Genomic DNA, 13,368 nt, shown 5'->3' with positions numbered 1-13,368 from the left:
GCTATTTCCATGAAGACATACGCCACCTGCTTCTGAATGCGTCCTCTTATCACTCGATCACAGAGCAGCTCGAAATCAACCTGCTCTTCGTTTTTGTTTTTGAAATGACATACAAGACATGAACTCACTGCACAATGCTGCGTACGTTTTCTAGGAATGTTCTCTTGATTCTGATACACCAGTGAAGAAGAGTTTGATCACAGAGCAGCTCAAACCTTGGGGCTTTTCAGTCTGTGTAAGGAGTTGACTGTGAAACTGCATGAATCTACAGACTGGGCTACAAAGAAATAAACACCTAGCATTATATAGAAATGGTTGAAGTGGTAGGTGGTAGCTCAGTGGTTAAGGCATTGGACTTTGGATCGGAAGGTCACAGGTTCAAATTCCACCACTACCGAGTTGCCACTGCTGGGCCCTTGAGCAAGGCCCTTAACCCTCCACTGCTCAGTTGTAAGTCGCTCTGTATAAGGACATCTGCCAAATGCCATAAATGTAAATGGTAGCTCATTGGTTAAGGCTCTGATCAGAAGATCAGAGGTTCAAGTCCTGGTATCGCCAAGCTCCCACTCTTGGGCCCTTGAGCAAGGCCCTTAACCTTTTGTGCTCAAGGGGTGCTCTATTTTGGCTGACGCTGTGCTCTGACAGCAAGTGAACATTTTGTTCTTAAAGTTGGTGTGTTAGAAGCAGGAAAAATGGGCAAGCGTAATAGATTAGCGAGAGATTTGAAATTGTAATGTCTAGACGACTGGGTCAGAGCATTTTTAAAACTGCAGCTCTTGTGGAATGTTCCAAGTCTGCAGTGGTCAGTATCTATCATAACAGGTCCAATGAAGGAACAGTGGTGACAAGGCGACATGGTCATGATCAGCCGAGGCTCATTTATGCACCTGGGGAGAAAAGGTTGGTCTGTGAGTAGCTCAAACTGCTGAAGAAGTTGACTGCCAAATGTTCACTTGCTGCCTAATAAATCCCACCCACTAACAGGAGCCAAGATGAAGAGATAATCAGTGTTATTTACTTCACCGTTCAGTGGTCATAATGTTATGTCTGATTGATGTATGTGACAAAGAACACCTTAACTTCATCACACCACATTTTCGTCCAAAAAGATCCACCTTGAGAAATTTGATAAGAGCAAATATCTATGTATGTACATGACAGACAGGGACGCACAGCCCTGCTAATCACGATCCTGTAACACCAGCATGGTTTAACAAGTGACATGTCTCGTCGTTAAACCATGTCTTGGTTTTAACAGTCAACACAGGAGCTCATGTATCCAGTGCATACATGAGCTGCTTTGGTAAAAGAAAACAGAACACAATCATGCAAAACACCAGCTTTAAGCTCACAGTAAAAAAAATAATAATAAAATCATGGGGGGTATTTACCAACCAAGTGTACAAACTGATTTCAGACATAAAGTGAACGAAAGCTTAAACAACACAGTGCGATGGCAAATGGGACAGGAAGGTGCGTTTGACACTTAAAAGTTCCAGGCACCTGGAAAATACAAAAACACATACAGAACACAAAGACACAAAACACACACAGTAATATGTGCATTCGGATCGTCTCCGCGTGACGGTGCACAAGCAAACGACCGTACAATTTAACAAACACAAACACATTGCTGCACAACACAGAGTGATTAAAATCAGATCGATTCAAAGATTAAAGATCAAAGCAGATTGAAAGAAAGGGTTGGAGAACAGAGCTGAGGGACAGAGTCTACCTCCCACTCCTTGGATGAGGAGTCTGAAGTCGTCTGGCTGCTGTCGGCTTCGGGCTCGTCGATTTTTTTGACTACCATGAACCCGGGCTCACGGCTGATACTTCCCATGCCTTCACCAAATGTCTCCGGGCTCCACTGGATGAAAAACAAGTAAAGATGTTCTGACCTACATCGACAAAGGAGATATAAGCTACATCAGGACACGGGTGCCATGGAAAGAAATTCATCAACACACCTAAAGAATCATGGAATCCTCAATACTTTGGGTTTGTACATTATATTTGGCAAAAGTTTGTGGACACCTGACCATAAGATCTTAGTGCTTTTCCAACATCCTGTTCCATATTTATTCCCCACTTGCATTTATAATAACCTTCAATCTTCTGGCAAGATGTTCCACCGGATTTTGAAGCGTGGTTGTGTGCTGATACAGCAGTGTGTGTTAGTAAAGTCGGGTACTGATGTACTTGAGGTGAGGAAGCCTGGGGTGCAGTCAGCGTTCACATTCATCCCATTAGGGTTGAGATCAGAGCTCTATAATAGGCCTTCAAGATCTAGCACTACAACCCATGTAAAACAATATGTTCATTTGTGCACAGGGGCATTGTCATGCTGGAACAGGTTTGGATCTCCAATTTCAAGTGAAGGGAAGCTTTTATGCTCCCACCTCCAAAGAGGTTTGGAAAAGAACCACATATGACTGGAAAAGTTAAGGGAGTTTCACATGCAACAGCCTCTGGGGATTATACAGAATGGTGTGAAAAACAAAGCATCCAGTGAGCAACAGCTCTGCAACGGTAAACAACTTGTTGACGTTAGAGTTCAGAGGAGAACGGCCAGATTTTCAAAAGAAAAGCATCTAAAATGCACAAAAAAAGACCAGGCAATGCTTTTGCAGTCTTCATACTGCGCAGCTTCTGTGAGCTTGTGAGAACTCAATGTGGTCTTCTTCTGCTCTACCTAAAGCAGGGATCTCCAATCTTGTGGGTGCAGGTTTTCATTCCAACAAAACAAAAGCCCACACCAAACTGTTTAAAGTTTTAAGTCAAAGTTTTAAGTTATTTACAATTTAATGTGTTTATTTATTATATGAGTTGCAACACTAGAATATGTAGTACATGCACAGTCAAAATCCCAGGACAAAGCACAGCAGTCAGGCCGCAGACAGATGAACACTGGGGGATTGTAATATATGAAAGGAAGCGATTGTCAGTTTGTCCTTGCATGACAAGAGACAAAAGCTGGATTGTAATGGCACAGGCGAGCAGAACCGACGGCATGGGTTTGGGAAATTATTTCTGGTGTAAAATGAACCCAGCGCAAATTTAATTGCGTTGCTTTCCGTACTTTGGTTTAATTCGCTAGGAAAACAGTTTATGGCTTGTAATCGCCTCTCAATAGTGTCTTTGTTTCAGAAATTAAAAGTCGCTAACAGCTTTAGGGATTTTGAAAAACCTTATCTAATGAAGAGCTTGAATTTTTCAGATATAGCGAATTTTTTAAATACAGGAACATTAAACCTTAGTGACTTTGAGTTCTTTTTAATGTATGGGGCTAAAAAAATCCAAATATTCCTCTACCAGCACATGACAAATTAAGTGAAATAAAGCTTCTCACCCCTGAGTAAAATTGGAACAAACGAATGAGAGCTGTGTTCATAACTCACCTCTCCTGTGGCACGGAGAACCAGTACTCGTGTTTACGATCGCGCTGGGCGTACTGCTGCATGGAGGCGCTGGCGTTCGACACAAACGTCTTCTTCATGGCCTTGCCGACTCGCAGGCACAAAAACCTGTGAGACCTGGATAGCCGCCTCTCCCTGGATGTAGCCAGACCTGAAACACGAACGGGGAAAATGATGCTATGGCTGATTCATATAATAACAAACGTGTGCTATAACAAGTGGGTCTGAAATTTCGTTCTGATAAAACAAAAAACAAAAAACATTTGGAAATGATGACCATGATATTTCATTAACTCCATTTTACAAGCTTTCGAAACCTTTACCAACTGAAGAATTTAACATGAACATAATGTATGGCTATGAATTCCCTGAGAAATGAAACAGAAAGGAAGTCATTTTGTTCTTTATCTAGCCAGTGTTTTCTATAGCACTGGTAGGCAGACTTCTTTGCTTTTGATAGCCATCAAAAAATTATTGGTCCAATTTGATGGGATCTTCTGACTCATGATCCTTTTGACTGATGCCATCAAGTCTTTTCATCAGATATGCTTGCAGCACACAACAATCATGGAGGTATGAGAGGTTGGTAATATGCACAGTCTTACAAGTGCACTGGACATCAGACAGACGTCCCATACCAATACTGGTATTAGTGCATCTTCTTCTTCTTCTTCTTTGATGTTTGTTGAAGTTGTTGCTGATAACAAAAATCAGATGGTATTTTGCATAATTGAAAAAAATGTGTTTGAACATTTATATTCATTCATTCATTTTCTCCCGCTTATCCGGGTCGTGGGGGCAGCAGTCTAAGCAGGCCGCCGCCTTCGACTGCGGCCCAATCCTCACAGCACCGTCCCTTACGGTCCCTCCTGCAGGTGGTCAGCCCACAGGAAGGCGGCCCCACGTCACGGACCTTGATATTTCCCTCGTAAGGGACCCCCGGAGCATAGAGGGTTAAGGGCCTTGCTCAAGGGCCCAAGAGTGGCAGCCTGGCGATACCGGGGCTTGAACCACAGACCTTCCGATCGGCAACCCAGCGCCTTAACCGCTGGAGCCACCACTCCCCCATTTATATATTAGACTTATATTGTACTAGCTCTATTTTACAATGTCAATGGTACGCTGATTAATTGAATCAATATCTTGCAGGACAGGGTATTTAAAAAAAAATCACTGCTCTGTTGTAAAGTGAACTGTGAAGTACAAACAACAAGCAAAAATATGAATTTTTGAATGATATGAATGAATGTCAAAAACAGCACAAGAAAAACTTGTGTTTACATGGCCTGTTTGCAGATCGGCATCTTTTGTCTTTCAAATCCAAACCATCTTCATGCTCTAGAAATGAATTCTTGTGTTGATTGTGGGTTGCTGCTGTTTGAATATCTTCATCTCTTACAGATTCTTCGCTCATTTTAACTTCTGTCTTGCTCGGCATGCGCACGTTTTGATAGGTTACTAAAAACGAGTGACTCGATAATGTGAATTTGCATATCATTAAAACAACAATTAAGATATTTTCGTACACGGTATATATTGCACGCCCCTACCTGAGATAAAAAAATCTAAGCAGTTAAAAACCAATGTACAAAGAAAACTACTTTTTTAACCATGCAGAGCGGAACAGAATCTCAGAACGAACATCAGCATCCAGTTCTGACACTCAAGGACTGGAATCTGAGACTTACACTGGATTGTAGATCACCATATTTTTATATTATGTGCGCTATAAAGGGATTCACTAAAATGTGAATGCAAAATGGATTATTTATTTCCTTCCTTTTAAGCACATTTCCTTTTAAGGACTTTTTAAGTCCCTTATTTAAAGGACAATATTGCTTTATATTACATTCACATGCTTTGTGCTCGCACTCTGTAAACAACATATTCTTTTCTTGGAATTTTTCACGAGTGGTTCAGATATTTACTTGAAGTTTACAGCGATATGATATGAGTGTGCTGTCTGAATTTGCCAAGAGTTGAGCAATTCCCATTAATTCCCTCGAGCAAAGTCATTGTAAATGAGATAAGGAGCTGGTTGTGATCGCGACCACCCATCGCTATCACCCGGGCAGACACTGAGACGCCAGTAGAGGGGTTAGGGTTAGAGTAGTGGATCACCAAAAGTGTGTGTTTGCATGCAGTGACACACTGTAAAACAGTGGTCCCCAACCCCCGAGCTGCAGACCGGCACCGGTCCGTGGGTCAATTGGTACCGGGCCGCACAGAAAGAATACATAACTTACATTATTTCCGTTTAATTTATTATCTGATGTTTTATTTTGGAAAATTACCAAATTCTTTTCGCCACATCTGTCTATGACTCACTCTTGATGCATGTCATGATGCCTCCCTCGGTCACATGTCTTACCTACAATCCTCTATCTTCTTAAAGGGGCTGCTCCGGCCGCTAACACATAATACATTAACGCTAAATTCAAACCCCCAAACGAGCAAAATGAACAAAAAAACAACACAGTGGATTCTGGTTTATTATTATATTTAGAAAATAGCCGCCACACCTTAAAGGCCGGTCCGTGAAAATATTGTCCGGCATTAAACCGGTCCGTGGAGCAAAAAAGGTTGGGAACCACTGCTGTAAAATAATAGTTGATTATACTGTGCTTTAAGATTAGTGTACGATTAAGAACAAAATGGATAACCGGTGTCATCGAAATATCTTGCAATGCATCTCAGTAATGAGTATGACTAAATGTCAACCAACCACTATTTATAGATCAGCTACCTTTATGGGTTACGGTGTCCCGCTAGCTAAAACACTGGACTTGAAATGTATCTATACTTAAATAATACAATCTACTTTAAAGTCAAATATTTCCTTATTTTGCCCATTTGTCTCATATTAAAATAAAATGTCTCATGAAAGGAAAGTAATAAAAAAATAACTCCTCACTTGATGCCTATCAGCGTTAATGTTTAATACGTTTACACACCCTGAATGTTACTTGCTAATTAAAGCTGTTGTGAGATGTCAGAAAAAAACTGTCCTGATCTTTTTGTTTTACCGTCACAAGCCCACTCAGCAGTAAGGAGATGAAATGAACCTGACACTGAGCCTGCAGTGGTGGTGTCCACGGTCTATTGGCGTGAGTGTAACGTTCCACTCTGTGTATTTTCTCCTATCTAGCAGATGCAGACTGCACAAGGTAGCAGTTTTCCTCTGATTCGTTCTACTTCCGGCAGAAGCAAACTAAAAATGGGGGCAGAGAAAAAAAAAGTGCCTTTGTGGAATTGTTTGTAAAAGAGGAAACCGTATTGAATGCTCACCTCAAAAACTCCTTTCTGAGTATTATAAAAATCAGTCTTGACGCTGTTCCTTGATTTTGATATTTTACTCTATTAAAAATCCCGAATATTGTCCATCACTACAACATGCAATTAATCCGATACGTGATGTAAAAACAAAACTATTTAAAACCTTCTTTCCTCCTTTTTTGTCATCTTAAGAATCTGTCCATCCTGGTAACTACTACTACAATCAATATGCTACAATAATTAAAAAACGACTCTGTGACTGTCCTGGGCTTCATAAACAGCATTTCAAAAGAGTGAATTAACCAATTAGAAAGCAGATTTTCCTGCATGCCAATTATTTTGTACTTGCATGTCCAGCCTTATGCAGTTTAATTCAGCAGGAGACTGAGAAAGATATTTATATAGTTTATGTATTCAACATGATTGAAGCTTGATGTTTGATCAGATGTGTGTGTATATATATATATCTATCTGCTATAAAGCAGTAGAAAACTAAAAGAAATCCAGAAATGCAGCGAGGTGAACAACAGGGAAGATGAGAGAGAACATCTGAGTGCTTTTAGAGATTAAGAGATGTGAGAAATAAAGAGATGGCAAACTGGTGCCAGCTCACTCTGCTGCCTGAAGGGTCATTTTTGCTCAATATGATCTGAAGCATTTGGTTATCCTGCCAAATAAATAAGGAACAAAACAAATTGAGCCTACTGTTACTGTTATATAAAAATATTTCAATTATCAGCCCACTATCATACAAGTACCAACTGGGCACGGGTGATTTCTTTAAGACTCTAAGTTTCTCCTGGTGAAGGATTCCTGTGGTATTCCCATGATTCATATTTTCAATAATATAAAACTCATCGATCTGAATTCAAACACACACTCACACTCATTTCACACATCCGTGTCTTCAGTACCACCAGTATTAGACGGTACCAACGGTAAAAGACCTGGGAGTTATTTTAGACAGCAACTTATCTTTTAAAAATCACATCAATCAAGTTACAAAAACAGCCTTCTTTCACCTTAGAAATATTTCTAAGCTAAGAAATATGTTATCTATATCTGATGCAGAGAAGCTCGTCCATGCGTTTATGACCTCTAGAATAGACTACTGTAATGCATTACTAGGTGGATGTCCTGCATCATTAATAAACAAGCTTCAGTTAGTTCAGAATGCCGCAGCAAGAGTTCTTACTAGGTCAAGAAAATACGATCATATAACCCCAATCTTATCGTCCCTACATTGGCTTCCTATTAAGTTTCGAATAGACTACAAACTACTGCTACTCACTTATAAAGCACTAAATGGTTTGGCTCCCATGTATCTATCCAGTCCCTTAACACGCTACAATCCGTCACGCTCCCTGAGATCTCAAAACTCTGGGCTTCTAGTAGTTCCTAGAATAGCAAAGTCCACTAAAGGCGGTAGAGCATTTTCACATTTAGCTCCTAAACTCTGGAATAGTCTTCCTGACAGTGTTCGGGGTTCAGATACACTCTCCCAGTTTAAGTGTAGATTAAAAACATATCTTTTTAGCAAAGCCTACACATAACACACATCACACACATCACATCACAACCTTGTGCTCCAGAACATCTGATCACATGCACATTATCAACTTGTGCTGTTAATATCATGAACAGCAGCTACGCTAATTCCTCTCCACTGCTTCTCTTTCTCTCCCCATCCCGAGGCTTCCTGAGGTTTGGCCAGCTCCAGTCACGTCCCACCTCGTGAAGATTATGGACCTATGGATGATCATGGAGAAGTAGATGCCGAGTGTTTAAAGGCCCTGGCATGGAGAAGCTGATGCTGGATCTATGATGATCACAAATTGTTCTGTATTGTTGAAAGATTTATGACCAAACTTTTGATGTCACCCATATGAGGATGGGTTCCCCTTTGAGTCTGGTTCCTCTCAAGGTTTCTTCCTCATATCATCTAAGGGAGTTTTTCCTTGCCACTGTCGCCACGGCTGCTCATCAGGGACAAACGCACACCATTCACCTTCACTGTTGTTTTCTGTAAAGCTGCTTTGAGACAATGTCTGTTGTGAAAAGCGCTATACAAATAAACTTGACTTGACTTGACTTGACTATTACATTATATTATTATTGCTTAACTGTTTACATGCTGTTTTGTGCAAATCCATTTGACAAACTTTTGTATTTACATTTTGTGTTTATTTACAAGTACACTCCTGTATCCAGTTCTCTCCTGCACACTGTACTGTATAATACACAGTAGGTTTACGGGCGCCACTATTTTGTGATTTGTGTATTTGTCCTACACTGTCTTGTGTTGTCTAAGGACAACTTACTTAAGTCCTTAAACCTGTGTTCTGTTATGTAGCTTTATGTTGTTTTATGAAGCACCAGGGTTCTGGAGGAACGTTGTTTTATTTCACTGTGTACTGCTTCAGCTATATACAGTGGGTACGGAAAGTATTCAGACCCCCTTAAATTTTTCACTCTTTGTTATATTGCAGCCATTTGCTAAAATCATTTAGGTTCATTCTTCCTCCTCATGAATGTACACACAGCTCCCCATATTGACAGAAAAACACAGAATTGTTGACATTGTTGCAGATTTATTAAAAAAGAAAAACTGAAATATCACATGGTCCTAAGTATTCAGACCCTTTGCTGTGACACTCATATATTTAATTTAGGTGCTTTCCATTTCTTCTGATCATCCTTGAGATGGTTCTACACCTTCATTTGAGTCCAGCTGTGTTTGATTATACTGATTGGACTTGATTAGGAAAGCCACACACCTGTCTATATAAGACCTTCCAGATCACAATGCATGTCAGAGCAAATGAGAATCATGAGGTCAAAGGAACTGCCTGAAGAGCTCAGAGACAGAATTGTGGCAAGGCACAGATCTGGCCAAGGTTACAAAAAGATTTCTGCTGCACTTAAGGTTCCTAAGAGCACAGTGGCCTCCATAATCCTCAAATGGAAGACGTTTGGGACGACCAGAACCCTTCCTAGAGCTGGCCGTCCGGCCAAACTGAGCTATCGGGGGAGAAGAGCCTTGGTGAGAGAGGTAAAGAAGAACCCAAAGATCACAGTGGCTGAGCTCCAGAGATGCAGTCAGGAGATGGGAGAAAGTTGTAGAAAGTCAACCATCACTGCAGCCCTCCACCAGTCGGGGCTTTATGGCAGAGTGGCCCGACGGAAGCCTCTCCTCAGTGTAAGACACATGAAAGCCTGCATGGAGTTTGCTAAAAAAACACCTGAAGGACTCCAAGATGGTGAGAAATAAGATTCTCTGGTCTGATGAGACCAAAATAGAACTTTTTGGCCTTAATTCTAAGCGGTATGTGTGGAGAAAACCAGGCACTGCTCATCACCTGTCCAATACAGTCCCAACAGTGAAGCATGGTGGTGGCAGCATCATGCTGTGGGGGTGTATTTCAGCTGCAGGGACAGGACGACTGGTTGCAATCGAGGGAAAGATGAATGCGGCCAAGTACAGGGATATCCTGGACAAAAACCTTCTCCAGAGTGCTCTGGACCTCAGACTGGGCCGAAGGTTTACCTTCCAACAAGACAATGACCCTAAGCACACAGCTAAAATAACGAAGGAGTGGCTTCACAACAACTCCGTGACTGTTCTTGAATGGCCCAGCCAGAGCCCTGACTTAAACCCAATTGAGCATCTCTGGAGAGACCTAAAAATGGCTGTCCACCAACGTTTACCATCCAACCTGACAGAACTGGAGAGGATCTGCAAGGAGGAATGGCAGAGGATCCCCAAATCCAGATGTGAAAAACCTTTTGCATCTTTCCCAAAAAGACTCCTGGCTGTATTAGATCAAAAGGGGGCTTCTACTAAATACTGAGCAAAGGGTCTGAATACTTAGGACCATGTGATATTTCAGTTTTTCTTTTTTAATAAATCTGCAACAATGTCAACAATTCTGTGTTTTTCTGTCAGTATGGGGTGCTATGTGTACATTCATGAGGAAGAAGAATGAACCTAAATGATTTTAGCAAATGGCTGCAATATAACAAAGAGTGAAAAATGTAAGGGGGTCTGAATACTTTCCGTACCCACTGTATCAGTGAAAAGAAAATACAAGCTTCTTGACTCTCGACTTGACTCATATTCATCACTGGACAAAACAACTTGTGTTTACATGTTGTTCTGAATAAGTGCTGGCAATGAAAACCTCAATATATAAGTGTTAAATAAACGTCGATCAAAATTAAAAATGTAACAATGCTGTGCTATAGATACATATAAATAGTTTAACAATTAAAACTAATGAGATTCATATTGAATTAACAAACATTTAAATCCCTTTAAAATCAATTAAAATGGTAATAAAGCAATAATTAAGAACAATTCATCTACGGGAATTGAAAAGGAGGAAGCCAATGCTATAAAGGAGGCCATTTCATTATTTTTTATCTCCAGCATTCTTTTTTAAGTTAGCTCTAGTGTTCCTAAATGTACTTAACGACTCCCTACCTTTCTAACTAAGCCAAATAACAGTAGATATTTCCTAAGCAGATGACTCAGATAATCTAATACTGAATTAATATGGCTCCAGGCTGTGGCTTCTCTTTATCTAAGCTTTATTTTCCCATGATTTCATTAAATGTAATATATTTTCATAAATGTTAATTGCTTTAATAAGAAATTGCAAAATACGATGCTTTAAAACTAAAGTCTGCAGTGATCAGATGTATTCAAATATAGATTTATATAGACTTATATATTTCTAAGCATGTTTCCCTAATAGCTTAGGAAGGGGTAAATTCTCTCTGCAGGAGATGAATGGGTGTCTAGCAGTGTCCGTACCACACATAGGCAAAGGAACCGTAATCTATTCAGGCACTGTTATACTGCCAGAGCCCATTCATTTACAGTGCCTTAATCAGGTGTGTAATTCCACTTTGCTGTTGGAGAGCTGTGCAGGATCGTGTTGGCTGCAGGGTTGTAGATGAAGTAAATAAAACAATAATCAACCCATTATGTGGAAATAACAGAAGCGCGACTAGGAAATGGTCCAACCATGCTCTAAATATGCCACACTCAAATACACTATATGGACAAATGTATTGGGACACCTGACCTTTCCTGCCATATGTGGTTCTTCTCCAAACTGTTATCACACAGCTGGAGGCACACAATTGTACAGGTCTTTGGATTCGGTATAAAAAAACATTCACTTGAACTTGGAAATCCAAACCTGTTCCATCACGGAAGACCTGTTTACATGGTTCGGAGAGAAATTTCTTGATTGACATGTTATAGATCTCTGATCTCGAACCCCACTGAACACCTTTGGGATAAATTGGAACACTGACTGCACCCCAGGCATCTCTAGTGGAACATCTTCCCAGAAGAATGTACGGAATTACAAGAGCAAATTGGGACTAAATGTGGAATGTGATGCTCAAAAACACACCATACTTATGACCAGGTGTCTGCAAACTTTCGGTAATATAGTGTGAGCATATTGTTCAATACATGGCTTTCGAGTCAACATGACATGACTACTAGGTAGGCTCTTGGCCATAAAATAATTTGTATGCTTACACTGCATGAGTGTCATGATTTATTAAAGCGATTTAACGAGATTTCATTTAATTTTCTCTCGTCACATGACAGCTTCTTTCCATGCTCACGTTAGTCATAGCTGCTCTCTTCCACATATATTAGCACACTTATACCCACAACTGACCAGTGCAACTGTGACCCAGAGAGAATGGGCAATTTTCTTCGGGCCCAAGATTCGAACTCGTATCTCCTGAGGACGTTTCCCTCATGCGTCCAGGTGTTGAAAAATTATACTTAATCAAGCCCGTATCCAGGCATATGAATAAGTAGTTTCCAGCCCTTTTCCAAGATGAAGGAATCAGACAAATGGTACAAGGTAACATGCTACCAAATGATCATTTTAGAATCTTGAATGTCCTAAAAACATAAAATGGAAACGTAAGGTTCAGCCAGTTCTTATTAAAGTGCATGTGAAAACGCATCGGATCATATTGTAATAGCAAATTGATTTTTGTGCGCCTTGAACCCCCTAGTAAGCAGACTATTTTGGGATCATATGAATGCCATTTCACCTAATTGCTTAAAAAAAAAAAAAAAAATAAATATATATATATATATATATATATATATAACACAACACAATTGTGTTTTCTTTTAAAGTTAATTTACATGAATTTTAATTAATTCAGAACCTAATTAGGTTAACACTCAGCTGGATAATTAACCGTATTAAGTCAACTTACACGTTTTGACATTTCAGTTTTATGCCGGTCTTGTGTGTGTAATCAAAACCAGAATTACAACTATGACCATAAACAGAAGCAGCTCAGCTCTGAATAAACATCTAAACTACTTTGATTGCTTTCAGGTGTTGTTGGTGTAAGGCCAACTGCATGCGCTGTTGTGTTTGATAAATTCTCGCTAATCGCGTTGAAGGTCAGTATGTTATTTAAGCGAGCCCAGAGTGATTCAATCAGCTTAAAACGCCTATCAGCAGCAGCACACCTCACACAAACTGCACAGGCTCGCTGTGATTCGAAGACTTCAGAGCACGGTGCTGTGACAGCTTTAGCCCTGCTTCCTTGAACACTCAATGGCTTTATACTTAATATACATCTTTAGGAAAGTGCAGTGAAGCTCTTTTTTTCTATAAAA

General features: G+C 40.2%; 1 protein-coding gene across 4 annotated transcripts in view; it reads right to left on the bottom strand.

Moving 5' to 3' along the window:
* Positions 1 to 13,368, bottom strand: part of oxr1a (oxidation resistance 1a) — a 179,562-nt gene that overhangs the window by 9,294 nt on the left and 156,900 nt on the right. For all 4 annotated transcript variants that reach the window (XM_083529909.1, XM_083529911.1, XM_083529910.1 and 1 more), the window contains 2 exons: positions 3,402 to 3,570; positions 1,736 to 1,901 (listed from right to left, as the gene is read on the bottom strand). In XM_083529909.1, coding sequence (XP_083386035.1) covers positions 1,736 to 1,901; positions 3,402 to 3,570 — 335 coding nt within the window. The remainder of the gene's footprint in view (positions 1 to 1,735; positions 1,902 to 3,401; positions 3,571 to 13,368) is intronic.

The sequence above is a fragment of the Silurus aristotelis genome (assembly GCF_946808225.1).
Source record: "Silurus aristotelis genome assembly, chromosome: 25".
NCBI classification, from domain to species: domain Eukaryota; kingdom Metazoa; phylum Chordata; class Actinopteri; order Siluriformes; family Siluridae; genus Silurus; species Silurus aristotelis.
This window is presented reverse-complemented; position numbering and strand designations above follow the sequence as displayed.